Genomic DNA, 19,023 nt, shown 5'->3' on the forward strand with positions numbered 1-19,023 from the left:
TACGAAACCCCTAAAAGAACACCTCAAGATTCAAGACCCTTCTAGAACCCTTTAAGGAATCCATTATGAATCTATGACTTTCTAGAATAACTCATGCTAGTTATTATGATGGATTCATATGATTACGAGTGTATGTGACAACTTATGCCTCAATGAATTATGACCATTAGGAACATTCAAGATTGAGATCCAAGAACAATACCAAAAAAGCTCTACAACTACTAAGGCAAGAAGAATGCTAGGTACCACTCAAGGATAAGGGACCAAGGTCCTTAGACTCATAAACTCATGAATGCTAGGTAATACTTTAAGCATGTCTAATTGTGACCCATAACCTCCCACCACTTCGTGCTTTCAGAGGCCATGTTTTCTCTTCTAGGTGGAATGCCCTACACCATATTTCCTTTGTAGGATGTCATGTTTGGCCTTATGTTTCCCTCACCTAGATGAGATGTCTTGCACCATGTTATGGGTACCCAAAGATTTGCAGGATGTCATGTTCATGCATGCACTAATCACGTAACGTTTATGGTCAATGCCATGTTCATGCATTCACCAATCACATGACCTTTATGGTCTATGCCATGTTTATGAATGCGTCGATCACGTAACCTTATGGTATATCATGGGAGTAATCTAGGGTCACGATAGAACAAAAAGAGAGTAAGTTACCTTAGCCAAGAATCAAGAACCTTCTAAGACCTTCCTCGGTACATCATGCTCACGACTTAGACTACGCTGCTTGGAACACATGAAGCCTTGAGCATAGGTATTAAGACTGTGTCGCTTGGAATGCATGAAGCCTCGGACACAAGCTGACAAGTTTATGACTAGTACCGCAAATCCTAAGGGGAGTGTCTTGTTGAGAACGAATTAAGAAATAGAACAATAACCTAGAAAGAAACAAGAACAAGAGAAAAATCAAGGATTAGAACATGGATCAAGATCCAAGTTCTAAGGACAAGAATCAATAACCATAATACTAAGGCGCGTAGAGAATAACTTAGGATAGAACATGATAAGAACCCAAAAGTCAAGAACAAGAACTAAAGGGCCTAAGTACTTACGACAAAAGCAAAAACAAGAAAAGAAAAAGTGTGGTACCCTAGAATATCAAAGACATGATTAAGAGCCTACAAGTAGGTTACTTACGAGTCTTTGTACTCATTCCTTATTCTCCATTTTTTTTCAGGTAATAAGGAGCTGGTCGAGGTCGGGAGCGGACTCTAAAGCAGGTGTCATAGACAAAGCCCACCCGTCATCCTCAACCCTTTTGTTTTAAAATATTTTATGTTTGTTCCTTATTTTATATTTTAACTAGTAAGTTGTGTTTTAAATACTTATGTATGAACTTTATGTTGTTGACCTAATGTAAATATAATGTATATTATGTTTTAAATTCCTTTATTTTATTCTGCAAAGAATTTACCCGTCTTTTTAGAGTCATCGAATCAGCCCAATCCTTACATCAAATGATGGGAGAAAAAGGATTGAAATTCCTTATACCACCCACAAACAAAGGGACAAGCATATGTGTCTAGTTGCAAAATCAAAATAATTTTAGAGAAAGTGGTGCAACTAAATAAAAGAGATTGGACAAATAAATTAGATGATGCATTGTGAAGCTCTTTATGCCTTTTGTCACTATGAGTTTGAAGGACAAGAATATTGAAAGCCCATTATGAACGGACTTAAGTGCAATAATTAAACAAAATAAGAGGAAAAGAATCTTCATATATTTTAAAACTAGCTTTAATAAATTTGCATTTTGTCTTCATTACGCTCCATGCGACTTACAACCGGGACCATACAGCCAAACGACCATTGAACCAAATTCTTTTCAATAATTCTTTGTTGCAACTGTCTTATAATGGACTTCAACTTATGTTAAGCTTTTTTTCAATAATAATAATTCAAAACAGGTTTGTGGCCAAATCGGTAATTTAACCACAATTTTAGTCTATGTAGTTTAAGTCATCTTCTAAAAGTCTTTTTGAGACTTTTGAGCTGTGATCCATCCCGATAACAAAAATTTATCAAATAATGATTTAAAATATGGCAGACATAATTTTTTATCATACGAAGATGTTAGATATCTCGTAGAAATCTTGAAGGGTAAATAGTGGAAAAAATGTAATTTCTCCTAGGTTGATTTTAAATGAATAAAAACCTAGTTTGCTTTGAATTCCCAACCCCAAAACATCAGGAAGAAACTTAATAGAATTTCTTAAAGGAATGATAAAAAAAAACAAAAAAAAAACAAATAAGCTCTACTAGCATATTTAACTCAAACGAGCGAGGGAGATGTTCTATAGCAGATAAGTTTTTAGATAATCTCTTCTTAAAAACATCCTAAACTATTTCCATTGAGGAAGAAATGATCTACTTTTTTATTCTCAACCATCTTAAATCAACGAGGTCTGGAAGGACCTTAAATAACCAAAAATAGTTCAAAATGTTAAATCAGGTATAAACTACTAATTCTTTTTTTTTTTTTTTAATGTTTTTAATAAAGGATTAAAGTAATGACCTTAAAGAATAATAATAATAATAAATAAATAAATTCAATTAAAGCATAAAGTCGAAGTTCCGATTTTCTGAACATATGTATTTGGAGAAAAAAAGAGAATAGAAAAAGGCCCAAAACGGCCCAATTTGTAAAAAAGGGGAAAAATATTAAATCCGAGGGTGTAGAATGCATCCATTCCAGGGCGGAAGATTAGATGGGGAGATGATTGTTCTAGAACCCCCCAGGCCCCAACCCACGTGTCATTACCTAACCCTCACCTTTTCTTCCAAAACCCTTTCCTCCTCCTTTCTCTCCTTCCATCACACCAAACTCAGTCTCCCCCCAATTTCCTAGCAACCTCCATTTTCATTCTTCTTCCTCCCAATTCTTTTCCATTTCTTCTACAATCCGCCTTTCCTCCTCCCCTTTTCATTCTCATTTTACCTCCTAATTTTCTTCCCTTCTCCTCTGTAATTTCCTTCTTAATGGCTGCCTCCACCGCCCAGATCCATGGCCTGGGACCTTCTTCCTTCTCTCCGCCCTCCATTCGAACCTCTAACCATGTTTCTCCACGGACTGTGTTCTTCGGCCAAAAACTCCGCCATTCTTCTGGTTTTCCTACCGCCACTTTTTTTAAGTTGAGGACCAATTTTAGCCGTAGGACTTCGACTGTCAGGCCATTGAAGGTCGTCAGTGAGAAAGTTGTGGGAATCGACCTTGGCACCACCAACTCAGCAGTGGCGGCTATGGAAGGTGGGAAGCCGACTATTGTAACCAACGCCGAAGGCCAGAGGACGACTCCATCGGTGGTGGCCTACACTAAGAACGGAGACAGGCTTGTGGGTCAAATTGCGAAGCGACAGGCGGTAGTCAACCCTGAGAATACTTTCTTTTCGGTGAAGAGGTTTATTGGTAGAAAGATGTCGGAGGTGGACGAGGAGTCGAAGCAGGTCTCCTACAGAGTAGTGCGCGACGAGAATGGAAATGTGAAGCTGGAATGCCCCGCGATTGGGAAACAATTTGCCGCTGAAGAAATTTCAGCTCAGGTTACTTGATTGTTTTTTCTTATCATCGTATGTTCATTTTTGGCTTCAAATTATATGGTTGGTTATAATGGTGAACTGAAGATGGAAATTTCTTTAGATCTCTTTAGGATTACGAGCTTTGGTTATTGAATTTAACTCTATAATGCGTTGGGTTCGGTGAAACATAATCTATTATTCAAGCACGCTGAAAGATATTATTTTCTTTCTTTTTCACGCGTTTGGCGTTTGTTTAGGTCTTAAGGAAGCTGGTGGACGATGCTTCGAAATTTTTGAATGATAAAGTAACCAAGGCTGTGGTGACAGTGCCTGCCTACTTTAACGATTCCCAAAGGACGGCCACAAAGGATGCTGGTCGGATTGCCGGTCTAGAAGTTTTGCGTATTATCAATGAACCCACGGCTGCTTCATTGGCATATGGATTTGAAAAGAAGAGCAATGAAACTATCTTGGTGTTTGATCTTGGTGGGGGCACTTTTGATGTTTCAGGTACATTTTTTGGCGTTCATGGCTCCCTGATTATACTTTTCCCTTTACGTTGCTATATGATATCGCATGTACTAATTCTGGAACCTCTTTTATTTTATATGTAGTGCTTGAGGTGGGTGATGGAGTGTTTGAAGTGCTATCTACTTCGGGAGATACGCATTTGGGTGGCGATGACTTCGACAAGGTTGGATTTCTATTGGACTAACAATTTTACCAAGCATACTTTTTTTTACATATGCGTAAAGTTTGACAAATCCAAACCTCTTATTATGTAATATGCAGAGAATTGTGGACTGGCTCGCTGCAGATTTCAAGAGGAATGAGGGCATAGATTTGCTGAAAGATAAACAGGCTCTTCAGCGGCTCACTGAGACAGCTGAGAAAGCGAAAATGGAGCTGTCTTCTTTGACTCAGGCCAACATTAGGTACATAACATAATATATATTCTAGTTGTCTGTTGTTGACCTGAATTGTTCTGTGTTTCTTTATCTTAATCTTTAATATTACACTTTGATAAATGGGAATTTTCTTTCAGTCTGCCTTTCATCACTGCCACGGCAGATGGGCCCAAGCACATTGAGACCACTGTTACAAGGGCCAAGTTTGAGGAATTATGCTCAGATCTTCTTGATAGGTACCTTCATTTTTTTCATTTTGTTTTTAAAGAATGAATCTTAAATCACTGACTGGCGAGATCAATCTATAAAACAAAATATTTTAAGAACAGGGAAAAAAAAAGTCGCACAAGCTTCTAACATATTATATTTGTTTTAATCGGTTTCTTACTTAGGCTTAAGACTCCAGTGGAAAATTCGTTGAGGGATGCAAAGCTCGCGTTTAAAGATATTGACGAGATAATTCTTGTGGGTGGATCAACACGTATTCCGGCTGTTCAGGAACTTGTCAAGAAGTTGACTGGGAAGGAACCAAATGTCACTGTCAATCCTGACGAAGTTGTTGCTCTAGGTGCTGCTGTTCAGGTAGGTTCAGAACTGCGCTTATTTGTTTGTCATTGTGCGTCTCTCTCTTAACCTCACTTTCTGGTGGTAAATGTCTTCAAAGATATTGATGTCTTAAACCGTATAATTTGGGAACTCAATTAAGGAATGTTACGTATGAGCTTTCTTTAATCTATAATGGACGTGGAGGGTGATTTTATCAAATAAACCCATACATTTATATGTGATAGAAGAGTGGATTATTGTTGGTGTTTGTAGGCTGGTGTGTTGGCCGGAGATGTTAGTGACATTGTGCTGCTGGATGTGAGTCCGCTATCTTTGGGTCTTGAGACTCTAGGTGGTGTAATGACTAAAATTATCCCAAGAAATACTACACTTCCTACCTCCAAATCAGAGGTCTTCTCTACAGCCGCTGATGGACAGACCAGCGTTGAGATTAATGTTCTTCAAGGAGAACGAGAGTTTGTGAGAGATAACAAATCACTTGGTAGCTTCAGACTAGACGGTATACCTCCTGCGCCACGTGGGGTTCCCCAAATTGAAGTCAAATTTGACATTGATGCCAATGGAATCCTGTCGGTTACTGCAATAGACAAAGGCACAGGCAAGAAACAAGATATCACCATTACTGGTGCTAGCACATTGCCAAGTGATGAGGTACGATTTAAGGCTTTGCTGCTTTTATGAGCCCGTATTTTGATTGCCTTGTTAATGAACGGGAAGAAAAATGTACTTCCACAGGTGGAGCGAATGGTTAGCGAAGCGGAGAAGTTTGCAATGGAGGACAAGGAGAAGAGAGATGCTATTGACACGAAGAACCAGGCTGATTCAGTTGTGTACCAGACAGAGAAGCAACTGAAGGAGCTTGGAGACAAGGTGCCTGGGCCAGTGAAAGAGAAGGTGGAGTCAAAACTTGGGGAATTGAAGGAAGCAATTTCAGGTGGCTCAACCCCTGCCATTAAGGATGCTATGGGTGCTCTAAACCAAGAGGTGATGCAGCTCGGGCAATCCTTGTACAATCAGCCTGGTGCTACTGCTGGACCGAGCGCCGAAACCGAATCAGGGCCATCGGAAACATCGGGCAAAGGAGGCCCTGAAGGAGATGTTATTGATGCCGATTTTACTGACAGCAAATGAGGACATTAAAATTGGTCCCCTCTTCTGGATAGAAATTTTTGGGTTCTCGTGAGGCTCAGATTTATATTGCAATTTGATTTTTGCGGGGCAGATCGGATTGGTGTGTTGGTTTAGTTGGGTGCAGAGGGTTTGTTATTAGCCACTGCCCCATGATATCAGTTTTATAAATTACGTGATCTCTGTAAGAGAAGAAAAATGCTTCTTTTACAAGGACTGCTATCAGCTAAAATTTGAGTGGCAGCTGTAACTTCCAAAATTTTCCTTGCAGTTAATTTCACGGTACATGGCCACACTAACATGCGAGTTACAACTTATAGGCTTTATGTAACCAATTTTGAATTGTGGATTGCTACATTCAGATGCAAAGTTCGAAAGAGTTTATATAAAATTTTCCTTTTGAATGAGGGGTGACACAATAGAGTTCAATATTTAAATAAGAAATACATTTGAATTTTGCATAAAAAAACAAAATAAATTGGAGGTTGGGTCAAATGCAAAATACAAAACCAATTGTAACATAAATCTTGAAGAATGCTTTCATCATTAACGACTCTTATGACTACAATATTTAGCTATATTTAGTAAGTAGCCTAACATTAGGCTTTAATCAATTTCTGCTACGGTTAAATACCACATGTCTAGGTCTCCTCAGCTCTCTAGGACTAACTTGGGCCAATTTTTGTGGAGTACTTCACCATTTATTTCTCTATTTGACATCGTCGAGTTCATTACTAAACTACTAACCCTATCAAGGCGAGTTTATGAACAAGCACTATCTAGGCACTCATAATCTCATGTGTCTCATATTTGGCTCCCTCAAGGCAAATTTATACCTAGCTTAATTTTTTAAGGTGTCTCCTGGTTAAATTAGTTTTCAATTGAATTGTTATTTCTCGTGTCATGCATCTATGAGGAGCGACCTCTAATTTTTGTTCAAACTACTGAGCTGCTAAGACATTATGGAAAATACTCGATATTGGTTTACTAAAATGGATTAGTTGGCGACTCCCTATTACGGTACATCATGTCATGTTGTCACAATAAGAGGAGAAGCCTAGTGCCTACCAATCTACTTCATCCATGCAAACCCTTATTCCTATGGGCAAGTTCAAGGCCAATGAGTAATTGGAGATCGTTTAATTGTCCTCAATCTATCTATGAAACATAATCTGGATTATATCACGATCCTCGCTAATCTGACTCCTAAGAAGTGCTAAGCACGACTGCAGCCCCCTATTATTGTGGAGATTCATTTATAGGAGCGATTAGTTAGACTACTAGTCCTCATATTAACATAGAAGTCTTTGGGGGTGGCCTCATAAAATGGTACTACCTTGCAAACTCTTGTCCCTCGTGACAATTTCACGATTAAGAGTTGAGGAGCCCCCTAGTCATCTTCACATGATAATCTCATTTAATTGAAGTTATTGAACACGAGTCATGAGACAAGGTATAATGTCTGACACAACATAATTCATCTATTGTTTAAGTTCATTATTTTAACGTGGCATCTAGTCCTTAAGTCTATTTAGTCATACTAGAGGATCCCCCGGATCCGTACGTGAACCATCTCTACTAGCTAGACTCTATTATAGAATTTATGGAAACAACTTTATAACACCTAAAAAGAAAGAAATTAGAAAGGCTTGATTCTTGTTCCTACTTCTTTGTGGAGTAATTTTGAACCATTTTCATAAAGAACCTGAGAGTTGAAAGTCAGTAAGTCAAAGGATTCCAATTTTAGTTGTGCGTTCTATTAGGATCGCACAACAACGCACACACTTGATCTAGATGAACACAAAGAAATAGGAGAGAGAAAATGCAAGGAGAACTTTGGCTAAAGAATTTGTATTGATGAGTATATATAAGAGAGAATACAGAAAATAGAAAGTACATATTTTCAAAGCTATAACTGAGAGGATATATATATATGGTTCTGTTTATTGTATATAGCTTTACCAGATTTAACCATCTATTATATATAGCTATTTACCATATATATAGCTTTACCAAATATAGCTTTTCCAGATATAGCTCTACCGGATATAACCGTTGACCAAGCTATAAATAAGAGAGCATGCTCCATAACCTAACAATTCTCCCAAAACCAAGAATTTCATTCTCAAACGATCACTACAACATACCAATTAAGGTTTTGCATAACCTCAATTTTCCAACATCAACACATTTTGTCCAATTAAGGTTTTGCATAACCTCAATTTTCCAACATCAACACATTTTGTCAATATGTCTGCTGGATTCTTTGCACCCTTTATCTTCTCCAAACACATATTACCTTCTTCCACTAACCTGTGAGTGAAATGGTATCGCCTTCTGACTATCTGTATAAAGAATCTTCTTGCACTCTGACTATCTGTATAAAGAATCTTCTTGCACTGCTTCATGCCTAATTCTTCTAAATAGTCTGTCATCCATATCATCTCCTTTACAGCTTCAGCTATTGCCACGTACTTAACTTCAGTAGATGAAAGAGCGACGCATTTCTAAAGCTTGGACATCCAACTCACTACTGTTCCATTTATAGTGTAGATATATCCAGATGTGCTCTTGCTAGAGTCTACATCTCCACTAAGATCAACATTCACAAAACCTTGCAGAACTACGTTGCCATTGCCATAACGAAGTATTGGATGTACCTCTTAGATATCTCAGAAGCCACTTTACAGCTTCCCAATGTTCTTTCCCTGGATTTGCCACGTACTTGCTAACAACTCCCACTACATGTGTTATGTCAGGTCTAGTGCAGACCATAGCATACATCAAACTCCCAACTGCAGAAGCGTACGGAACTGATGCCATGTGCTCATGTTCCTTAACTGTCTTGGGAGATTGCCCCTTTGACAATTTAATACGATTTGTCAAGGGGTAGTCCTGGGTTTAGCATCATTCATTTTGAATTTGGACAACACCTTCTCAATGTACTGCTCTTGGGATAGATTTAATGTGCCAGCAGATCTATCTCGAAAAATCCTCATCCCAAGAATCTGCTTTGCTGCACCCAATCTTTCATCTCAAATACTGAAGACAAGCTTGCCTTCAGGTGGTTTATCTCCCTCATGTTTGATCCAGCAATTAGTATATATCCACATACAGGAGTAGAAACACATAAGAATTAGTGTATTTCTTGAGGTAACAACACTAATCCTTTTCACTCTTGTGGAAACCACTCTTGCACATGAAGGAGTCAAACATCTTGTACCATTGTCTCGGTGCTTGTTTCAGTCCATACAAGCTCTTATTGAGCTTACACACCATGTGCTCCTTGCTTGGAGCTGCAAACCCTTCTGGTTGTTGCATATAGATCTCCTCATCTAGATCTCCATGTAAAAATGCCGTTTTTACATCCATTTGCTCAAGGTGCGAATTCTCCGATGCAACAATACTCAGCAGAATTCGGATAGTAGTTAATTTCACAACCGGGGAGAAAATCTCAGCATAATCAATGTCTTTTCTTTGTGAATATTCTTTAACTACTAACCGAGCCTTAAGCCTCCTTCTGCTATCTAGTTCAGCCTTGATTCTGAACACCCATTTGTTCAACAGAGCTCTCTTTCCTGTAGGTAACTGAGTCAGCACCCACGTATTATTCTTTTCAAGTGAGCTCATCTCATCATCCATGGCTTGCTCCCACTTGGTTGAATCTTCCACTTGTAGGGTCTCATCAAAGGACTCTGGTTCTCCTTCGTCAGTCAGCAACAGATAATGTAACGAGGGTGAAGATCTATCTAGTGCTCTGATAATTCTGGATGATCTCCTCAACACCTGCTCAGGTGTAACTTGCTCCACGTCTAGTTCTTCAGCAACAGGATCAGGAGTTTTTTGAGCTTCTGCTATGACATCACTGGGTGAATTTTCTTGCCACTCAAGTTCAACTCCCATTTGCTTTGTAGTGTCAGAGTTTATCTTCTCTTTGTCCTTGTACAGGACATTTTCATCAAAGGTTACATCGCAGTATCTTAGGATTTTCTTATTCTTGTCATCCCAAAACCTGTACCCGAACATGTTAGAGTCATAGCCTATGAAGTAGCATTTCACGGCCTTAGCATCAAACTTATCTCTCTTCTCTGGATCAACATGAACATACGAAGTACAGCCAAAAGTTCTCAAGTGAGAGTACTTGAGTTCCTTCCCTGTCCATACTTCTTCGGACAATTTGAACTTCAAGGGTACTGACGGCCCTCTATTAACCAAATATGCTGCTGTGTTCACAGCATCAGCCCAGAATGTCTTTGGTAGTCCAAAATGAATCCTCATGCTTCTTGCTCGCTCATTCAATGTTCTGTTCATCCTTTCTACAATACCATTTTGTCTTGCCTTATCGGGAATTGTTCTTATTAATCTAATTCCCTCAGCTGCACAAAATGTTTTAAAGTTGATTTGTTGTACTCTCCCCCATTGTCAGACCTCAGACATTTGATCTTCAAGCCAGTCTGATTTTTAACTTCAGCTTTCTACTGCTTGAAGATGGCAAACACATCTGACTTGTGTTTCAGAAAGTAAACCCATACCTTCCTGCTGAAGTCATCGATGAAGGTGACGTAGTGCCTTGATCCACCAAGTGATGAAACTGGAGATGGTCCCTAGGCTGTATAGACCATTTCCAACTGCACTTTCTTCGGTTCTCTGGCAGTCTTTGTGAAACTAACTCGTTTTTGTTTGCCCATAACACAGCTCTCACAAATACTCATATCAACAGATTTTAAGCCTTCTAAAGCTCCTTTCGCAATCAGCATCTTTATTTCTTTGATACTCATATGTCCAAGTCTATTGTGCCATAGACTTGAATTTGAAGCACTCTCAGCAGCAGCAGTCATGTTTATACACTCTGCAGTAGTGTATAAGGTTCCGGATTTTGTGCCACGTGCAACAACCATGGCACCCTTTACAATCTTCCACGAACTCTTTCCAAACTCTACTGCATAGCCTGTGCTATCCAACTGACCAATAGAGACCAAGTTCTTCTTGAGACTAGGAATGTATCTGACATCTTGTAATGTCCACTGATTTTCTGCTAGAGTTTGTATGGAGACATCTCCCTTCCCTTCAATCTCCAAAGTTTTGTTGTCAGCAAGATACACCTTCTCGAAATTTCATGATTTGAAATTTTGAAACAATTCCTTACTTGGAGACGAATGGAACAATGCACCTGAATCCAAAATCCAAGATTCAGCTGGGTTGTCACACTAAGGATTAAAACGTCCTCAGTATCTTCTGTTGTATATATAGAATCATCGTCATCTTCAGATTTATGATTCTGCTTTTTCTTCATTTTTGTACAATCTGTCCTAAAGTGTCATTTTCCTCCACAGTTCCAACACCTTACGTTGGGTTTGTTTGGAGATTTTCTCTGGTTCTTTGATTTTGATCACCCATGTTTGTTTGAGCTCTTTGATTTACTTCTTCCCCTTCGATCAACACTAAGAGCGTTGCCCGATGAATCTCCAGTTTTCCGTTTGCGAATACTTTCGCTGAGAACTACATCTCAAATTTCATCAAACTTCAGTTTATCAGATCCTCTGAAACTGCTGATTGCGGCAACAACAGTATCCCATGATTCGGGTAAAGATGACATCAAAATCAATGCTTTAATTTCATCTTCGAAATTAATTTCCACCGAACTCAGTTGACTTACGATCATATTGAATTCATTTATATGATCAGCAACAGATCCACCTTCAGACATCTGTAGATTGAACAATCTCCGCATTAAATACACCTTGTTCATAGCCGACGATTTTTCATACATATTTGACAGCGCCTTCAACAGATCTGACGTTGTCTTCTCCTTGATAATGTTGAACGCCACGTTTCTGGATAGCGTCAACCGGATCAGCCCTAAGGCTTGTCGATCCTTGAGTTTCCACTGTTTTGTGGTCATAGTATCCGGCTTCACCCCCAACGGGGTTCATGAAGATCTTTCTGGTACAGATAATCTTCAATCTGCATCTTCCAGAAACCGAAATCAGATCCATCGAACTTCTCAATTCCAATCTTTGAACTTTCCATCTTCACAGATCGTGGTGACTTCCGCCTAGCTCTAATACCAGTTGTTAGGATCGCACAACAACGCGCACACTCGATCTAGATGAACCCATAGAAATAGGAGAGAGAAAATGCAAGGAGAACTCTAGCTAAAGAATTTGTATTGATGAGTATGTATAAGAGAGAATACATAGAATAGAAAGTACATTTTCAAATATATAACTGAGGGGATATATATATATATATATGGTTCAGTTTACTGTATATAGCTTTACCAAATTTAACCGTCTACTATATATAGCTATTTACCATATATAGCTCTACCGAATATAGCTTTACCGAATATAGCTTTACCGAATATAGCTGTACCGGATATAGCTTTAACGGATATATCCGTTGACTAAGCTATAAATAAGAGTGCAGGCTCCATAACCTAACACGTTCATCGAGAAAAAAATCAGAAATTTAAACCCCAAAATTCTCCATTATTTCTAGAAATTAAAGCACGATTCTTGTCTCTATGATTTCACAGAAGAAAAAAAGATCTACAACTTTCAAGTAAAAATTGAGTTAGATCTAGGACTAAAATGCACGATCCAAGTGGAAATTCCAATCACCATAATTTGGGTAAACATGGTGAAACGCATGATGCCACAACTGGATTGTCACAAGCCGCGACTTGTTAAAGACTTAGAATCATGAAGTCACTTAAAAGTGGACCGTACATTTTTTCGCCTTTAAAGTAAAACCTAAATACATTTTATTTACAAATTTAAGTTAAAGTTTGAATACATTGGGCCCGGTAAATAAAACGACTAAAATATAATTAAGTGGTTGAAAATGGTGTAGTTCTGTATGACGCCTACTCCAAATCCACATCCTAACCTCGGCCAGCTCCTTTTTTACCTGTAAAACATGGAGTGAGTACAAAGGCTCAATAAGTAGCCTACTTGTCGGCTATTAATCGTGTCCTTGCTATGCTAGGGTACCACACTCTTTAACTTATTTTAGTTCTTGTTGCAATTTCTTAGAAACTTAGGTTTTGTTCTTGAGTTACGAGTTCTTGTCATGATATAGCCATAGGACCTTAGTTCTTGGATTTTTGAGGTCCCAGCCTTCATTTCGATCTAAGGGTCTTAGTACTATAGTTCTGGGTTCTTATCTTCAGAACTTGAATCTTGATCCATGTTCTAGTTCTTGACCGTTGTCTTGTTCTTGGTTATTTTCCATGTTCTTGTTCTATTCTCGTTTTGTTCTCCAAGATACTCACCCTAGGATTTACGGTACAAGTTATGAACCTTACAACCTGTGTCCGAGGCTTCATATGTTCCAAGCGACACAATCTTAACCTACATCCAAGGCTTCATGCATTCCAAGCAATGTAGTCTGAACCTACATCTAGGGCTTCATGCGTTCCCTGAGATACGGTCTGAAAACCTATGCTTAAGGCTTCATACGTCCAAAATGGCATAGTCTAAATACCTAGACTCAAGGCTTCTTACGTTCCGAGCGCGTAGTCTGAAAACCTACGTCCAAGACTTCATGCGTTTTAAGCGACGTAGTCTGGACCCACATCTAGGGCTTCATGAGCTCCTTGCGGTACAGTCTGAAAACCTATGCCCAAGGCATCATACGTTCCAAGCGGCATAGTCTAAATACCTATGCTCATGGTTTCTTACGTTCCAAGTATCGTAGTCTAAAAACCTACGTCCAAGGTCTCATGCGTTCCAAGCGACATAGTATGAACCCGCATCCAGGGTTCCATGTGTTTCCTGTGATACGGTCTAAAAATCTATGTCCAAGGATTTGTTACAAACAACATAGTCTAAATACCTACACTCAAGGCTTTTTATGTTTCAAGTAGCGTAGTCTCAAAACCTACATCCAAGGCTTCTTACATTCTAAGCGATGTAGTTTGAGTCATGCTTTACAGTGTGAGGTCTAGGTTTTGAGTATGAGGATCTTGGTCCATTATCCTTGAGTGATACCTAGCATTCTTCTTATCCAAAAGATGTAAGGCTTGTGTTGGTATTTGATAGGAATCACAGTGTTCTAAATGTTCCAACTGGACCTATTACACAATCCAAGGCCAATAAGATTCAACAAGCATTCATTCTTCATCTACAAAATTGGATAGACTCGGTTAAACCACTATTTCATGTGTTACAAGCTAATTTGGTCGAGAAACGATCATTTGGAGCTTCATAAATGAATATTTCAACGATTGAAGTAGCGGACGAAGTTGCTATAAATTACACTTGATTGATAAGTTGTTAGAAAACTTTATTTATTATTTTTAATTTCATAATTCTTGTAATGGGCAAAAGGATGAAAGTTATTGGTCAAATTGACTTCTTCTTTTGTTGAGATTGAAGGGATCGGGATTAAATTATGGCCACTAACTTCTTTAGTGGGCATTTGAAGAATTGAAAGTTAGGCTATAAATACCCACAAATTATTATGTAAAAGGCAGATTTATGATGAATGAAATTGATCTCTCGAGTTGAGACTTTCTCCCTGAAATTCGAGCATCATCTTTGTCGTTTCTAAGTTTCAAGCAATTCTTGTAGTAGATTGTATCTGAGCCATTCAATTAAGCCTCGGTCAAATTCGATTGTGGAGTGACTCAATTTAGAACAAAGTTCCAAATCTTGCTTTTAGATCTTTGATGTCCAGATGTAATCTAATTCCAGCCTTATCTATTGGTTGATCCAAATTTTGTATAAGGAGGTATTAATTTCTTTGATTCAAGGGTTCTTGCTTCAACAAAAGCTTAGATCGTTAGGCTGAGGATTAGGGTTCCCTTCATTAATTTGGTATTAGAGCCTAAGTTGTATCTTTGTGCCCTATTCTATAATTGATTTTATCTTTCATTCTTGCGGTCATTTCTACCCTTCTTTATCATCTTCTCACTTTATTCTCATTTTCTTCCTAAAGATCATATTTAGATCCTGAAAAAAATAATCCTTATCATATTTGTTCTTAATACTGTAGTTATAAATCTTTCTTATTAGACAACTTGTATGTTTATTTGAATATCAAATAAACTCCAATTCACATTTTTTCTAAACCATTTAAATCTGGAACCGTTTTGTTGATATTTTTCTTTCATAATTTAAACTCGAAGATAACTTCTGATTATGCCCGAATTCCGTAAAAAGGAAAGTTAGATCGTTCTCAAAATCTTCGTGACCTTTCTATATGGAACTCATTTTGTTTAATGTGCAATTCTATAAAAAAAAAAATATATATATATATATCTATGTCTTTTATTTGCTTGTTCATTTCTTGTTTTATCTTGCTTTTATTTCATAATTAACTTATCTTGATTCCCTTTAATAGCTTGCTACCATCAGAATTTCTTTATCCATATATTAGCATACTTTCATCATAATTTAGCCACTTTCCGAAATAGGCTACCTTTGTGTATAATAAATATGGGTGTCATTCAGTGTAAAATTAGTGAGCTGTGTGTGTGAGGTCCTAAACATATTTAACTACTGTTTATACAATCATGAACCAAGATGGAGGAAATGGAGGAGAGATCAACGAAGCTAGGTGGAGAGAAGCACAAGTCGGAACCATTGCTCATTTGAATCAAGTTATTAGTACATTAACAGACCGAATGAAGCGAATTGAAATAGCCTTAGGTAATCTTCAAGGAAGGAAAGTACTCTTGAATGAAGGAGTTGAAAATGAAGAAGATAACAATGTCACCCTTTTAGTGGGACATAGTCCTAGGGTAGGGAGAGATTTCGGTCGAGGGAGAGGAAGAGCGAGAAGAAGGGGTAGAGAAATTTTAGCACCAAAATGAATTGAGAGGGAGTACCAATATGAGAGAGGAGAAGAAAGAGGAGTCGGGGGAGTAAATTTTAAAATTCTAACTTTCTATGGGAGATCTGATCGAGAGGAGTATTTGCAATGTGAAAGCAAAATTGAGCATGTTTTCGATTACAACAATTTTAGTGAAGCAATAAAGTTGAAGCTTGCTGTAGTTGAATTTTGTGATTACGCAATTATACGGTAGACATCTTTGAAATCAGAATGGAGGAGAAATTATGAAGAACCAATTGAAACGGGAGAGGAATTGAAGACATTAATGAGAAAAGGTACTTTCCTAAGCATTATTCTCAAGTCCTCAAGTAAAAACTCTATACTTTACAACAGGGATCCAAAAGTGTTGATGAATATTACAAAGAAATGGAGGCCCTTATGAATAGAACATGCATTGATGAAGACGAGGAGGATACAATGGCAAAATTCCTTGGTGGGTTAAACCGACAACTTGCTCATGAAGTCGATAGGCAAGCGTACTTTGATATGCCAGAATTGTTATACCTTGCTGTCAAAATCGAAGGGCAACTAGCTTGGGAGAAGGAGAACTCCAAGAGGTATGCTATTTCTAAGTCTACTACTTTCAACACTTGGAAAAAGAATTCAAATATTGAAACGATAGATTTCAAGGTTAGAGGCAAGTATGAGCTTGACAAAAAGAACAAAGTTGAGACGTCCAAGGATAAAGATAAAGTGGAGGAATACAAGGAGGTTCGAGAAAGAAATAGAGACATCAAATGTTGGAAATATCAACGAATTGGTCATATTAGTCGTGACTATCCTAACAAGAGAGTCATGATCATCAAGAATGGACAAGTTGTCACAAATAGCGAGGAAAGTGACCATGATGAGCTAGTTGAAGAAGGAATCTAGGAGAATGAGGAGGAATTGGAAGATGAGAATCATTTGGCACTTGTTAAGAAGACTTCTTAAAAGTCAAGTTATGGAGAATGATGTTGATGATCAAAGAGACAACATATTTCACATAAGGTGCTTAGTCAAGGGGACTCCTTATAGTTGTTATTGACAGTGGAAGTTGCAACAATGTAGTAAGTATTATGTTGATCAAAATGTTGCAAATTCCAACTCAACACCATCCTAAGCCTTACAAGCTTCAATGGCTCAATGACAGTAGAACAACGAATGTAGTTTCTCAAGTTTTAATATCTTTTATTTTGAGAAAATATAAATATGAAGTTTTTTGTGATGTGCTACCCATGCTTGTGGGAGACATATTGTTTGGTAGACCTTGGCAATTTGATATGAAGGTTATGTATGATGGTTATTTGAATAGGTATTATTTTATAAAAGATGGTAGAAAAATCACTCTTGTACTTTTGAGTTATGCAAATGTATTTGCTAATGAATTAAAGTGGGAAAAAAACATAGTTCAAGGAAGAAGAATTGAGAGAGAAAAAATAGGGAAAAGAAGAATGAAATTGAAAAAAAAGGAAAAAAAATATTAGTTGTTTGGCTACAGTTGGAGAGGTTAGAAGGGTAATGTTTTCACAAAAAAAACAATTTTTGTACTTATGTATAACGAAGGATTTTTGGTCTCTAATTATAACAACTTGGCTTTGCCTAGTGTTTTTCCATCTCTCTTACAGAAATTTGCAAACTTGTTTCAAGATGAAATATCTAAAGAACTACCTTTTGTTAGAGGTATTGAACATAAAATAGACTTAATTCTGGGAGCTGTCATTCCTAATAAGTCATCTTATAAAACCAACTCAACTGAGACTAAAGAAATTTAGAGGCAAGTAGAGGAGCTCATTCAGAAGGGATATATGTGAGAAAGTTTGAGTCCATGTTCTGTATCAGTCTTATTGGTGTCAAAGAAAGATGAAACTTAGCGCATGTTCATCGATTGTAGAGCCATCAACAAAATCACTATAAAGTATCACATCCTATTCCTAGGCTAGACAATATGCTTGATGAATTGCATGGTTCATGTTTATTTACAAAGATTGATTTGAAATATGGATATCATCATATTAGAATGCATGTAGGAGATAAATGAAAAATAGCTTTCAAAACTAAGTTTGGATTGTATGAAGGGCTCCTCATGCCTTTTGGGTTAACTAATGAATTTTGAGAGAATATTTGGGAAAGCATGTTGTTGTGTATTTTGATGATATTTTAATTTATTCAAAGACCTTTCATGAACATGTGGAGAGTGTTAAGTCAGTTTTGATTACACTTAGAAAAGAGAAACTCTATGCTAACCTTAATAAGTGTAGTTTTTGCATAGAAAAAGTTAACTTTCTTGGCTTCATAGTTGGTAAAAATGGGCAGAAGTAGATAAAGAGAAAGTTAAAGCAATCAGGGATTGGCCAATACCAAAAAATGCATGTGAAGTTCGGGGTTTTCATGGGTTAGCTAGCTTCTAAAGGTGATGATTTTTCTGATTCGAGGATGAATTCTTTTGAAGTGGGGGAAGATGATAAGGATCACGATGTTCCAAATGTTCTAATTGGACCTATTACACGATCAAAGGCCAAGAAGATTCAACAAACATTCATTCTTCATCTACAAAATTGGATAGACTCGGTTCAACCATTATTTCATGTGTTACAAGCTTATTTGATTGAGGAAAAATCATTTGGAGATTGAGAAGTGAATATTTGCACGGTTGAACTAACGGATGAAGTTGGTATAAATTGCACTTGATTGATAAGTTGTTAAAAAATTTTATTTATTATTTTTAATTTCATAATTCTTGTAATGAGCAGAACAACGAAAGTTATTGGTAAAATTGACGTCTTCTTTTGTGGAGATTTAAAGGGTCCGGGATCAAATTATGGCCACTTACTTCTTTAGTGGGCATTTCAAGAATTGAAAATTTGGATAATATAAATACTCACAAATTATTATATAAAATACAGATTTTTTATAAATGAAATTGATCTCTCAAGTTGAGATTTTTCCTTTTAGAAATTCGAGCATTTCCCTTTAAAAATTCAGCATCATCTTGTCGTTTTTTTTATTTCAAGAGGTAATCTAATTTTGGCATTATTTCTTAGTTGATCCGAATTTTATATAAAAAGGT

The 19,023-nt window shown here is 37.4% G+C and overlaps 1 protein-coding gene across 1 annotated transcript; it reads left to right on the forward strand.

Moving 5' to 3' along the window:
* Positions 1-2,784: 2,784 nt before the first annotated feature.
* Positions 2,785-6,433, forward strand: LOC111436578 (stromal 70 kDa heat shock-related protein, chloroplastic-like). The gene is made up of 8 exons (XM_023074323.1): positions 2,785-3,555; positions 3,789-4,041; positions 4,146-4,225; positions 4,324-4,466; positions 4,577-4,675; positions 4,832-5,021; positions 5,259-5,657; positions 5,742-6,433. The coding sequence occupies exons 1-8, from the start codon at positions 2,995-2,997 to the stop codon at positions 6,135-6,137; spliced, it is 2,121 nt and encodes a 706-aa protein (XP_022930091.1). The 5' UTR covers positions 2,785-2,994; the 3' UTR covers positions 6,138-6,433.
* The last annotated feature ends 12,590 nt before the right edge of the window (positions 6,434-19,023 follow it).

This window comes from Cucurbita moschata, unplaced genomic scaffold (assembly GCF_002738365.1).
Source record: "Cucurbita moschata cultivar Rifu unplaced genomic scaffold, Cmos_1.0 Cmo_Scf00056, whole genome shotgun sequence".
Classification (NCBI taxonomy): domain Eukaryota; kingdom Viridiplantae; phylum Streptophyta; class Magnoliopsida; order Cucurbitales; family Cucurbitaceae; genus Cucurbita; species Cucurbita moschata.

Bases quoted from the DNA above. Each gene is read 5' to 3' on its own strand.
- LOC111436578 (XM_023074323.1), top strand. From the start codon at position 2,995: ATGGCTGCCTCCACCGCCCAGATCCATGGCCTGGGACCTTCTTCCTTC. The intron at 3,556-3,788 runs GTTACTTGATTG...GCGTTTGTTTAG, and splicing joins CTGAAGAAATTTCAGCTCAG to GTCTTAAGGAAGCTGGTGGA. The intron at 4,226-4,323 runs GTTGGATTTCTA...TGTAATATGCAG, and splicing joins GTGGCGATGACTTCGACAAG to AGAATTGTGGACTGGCTCGC.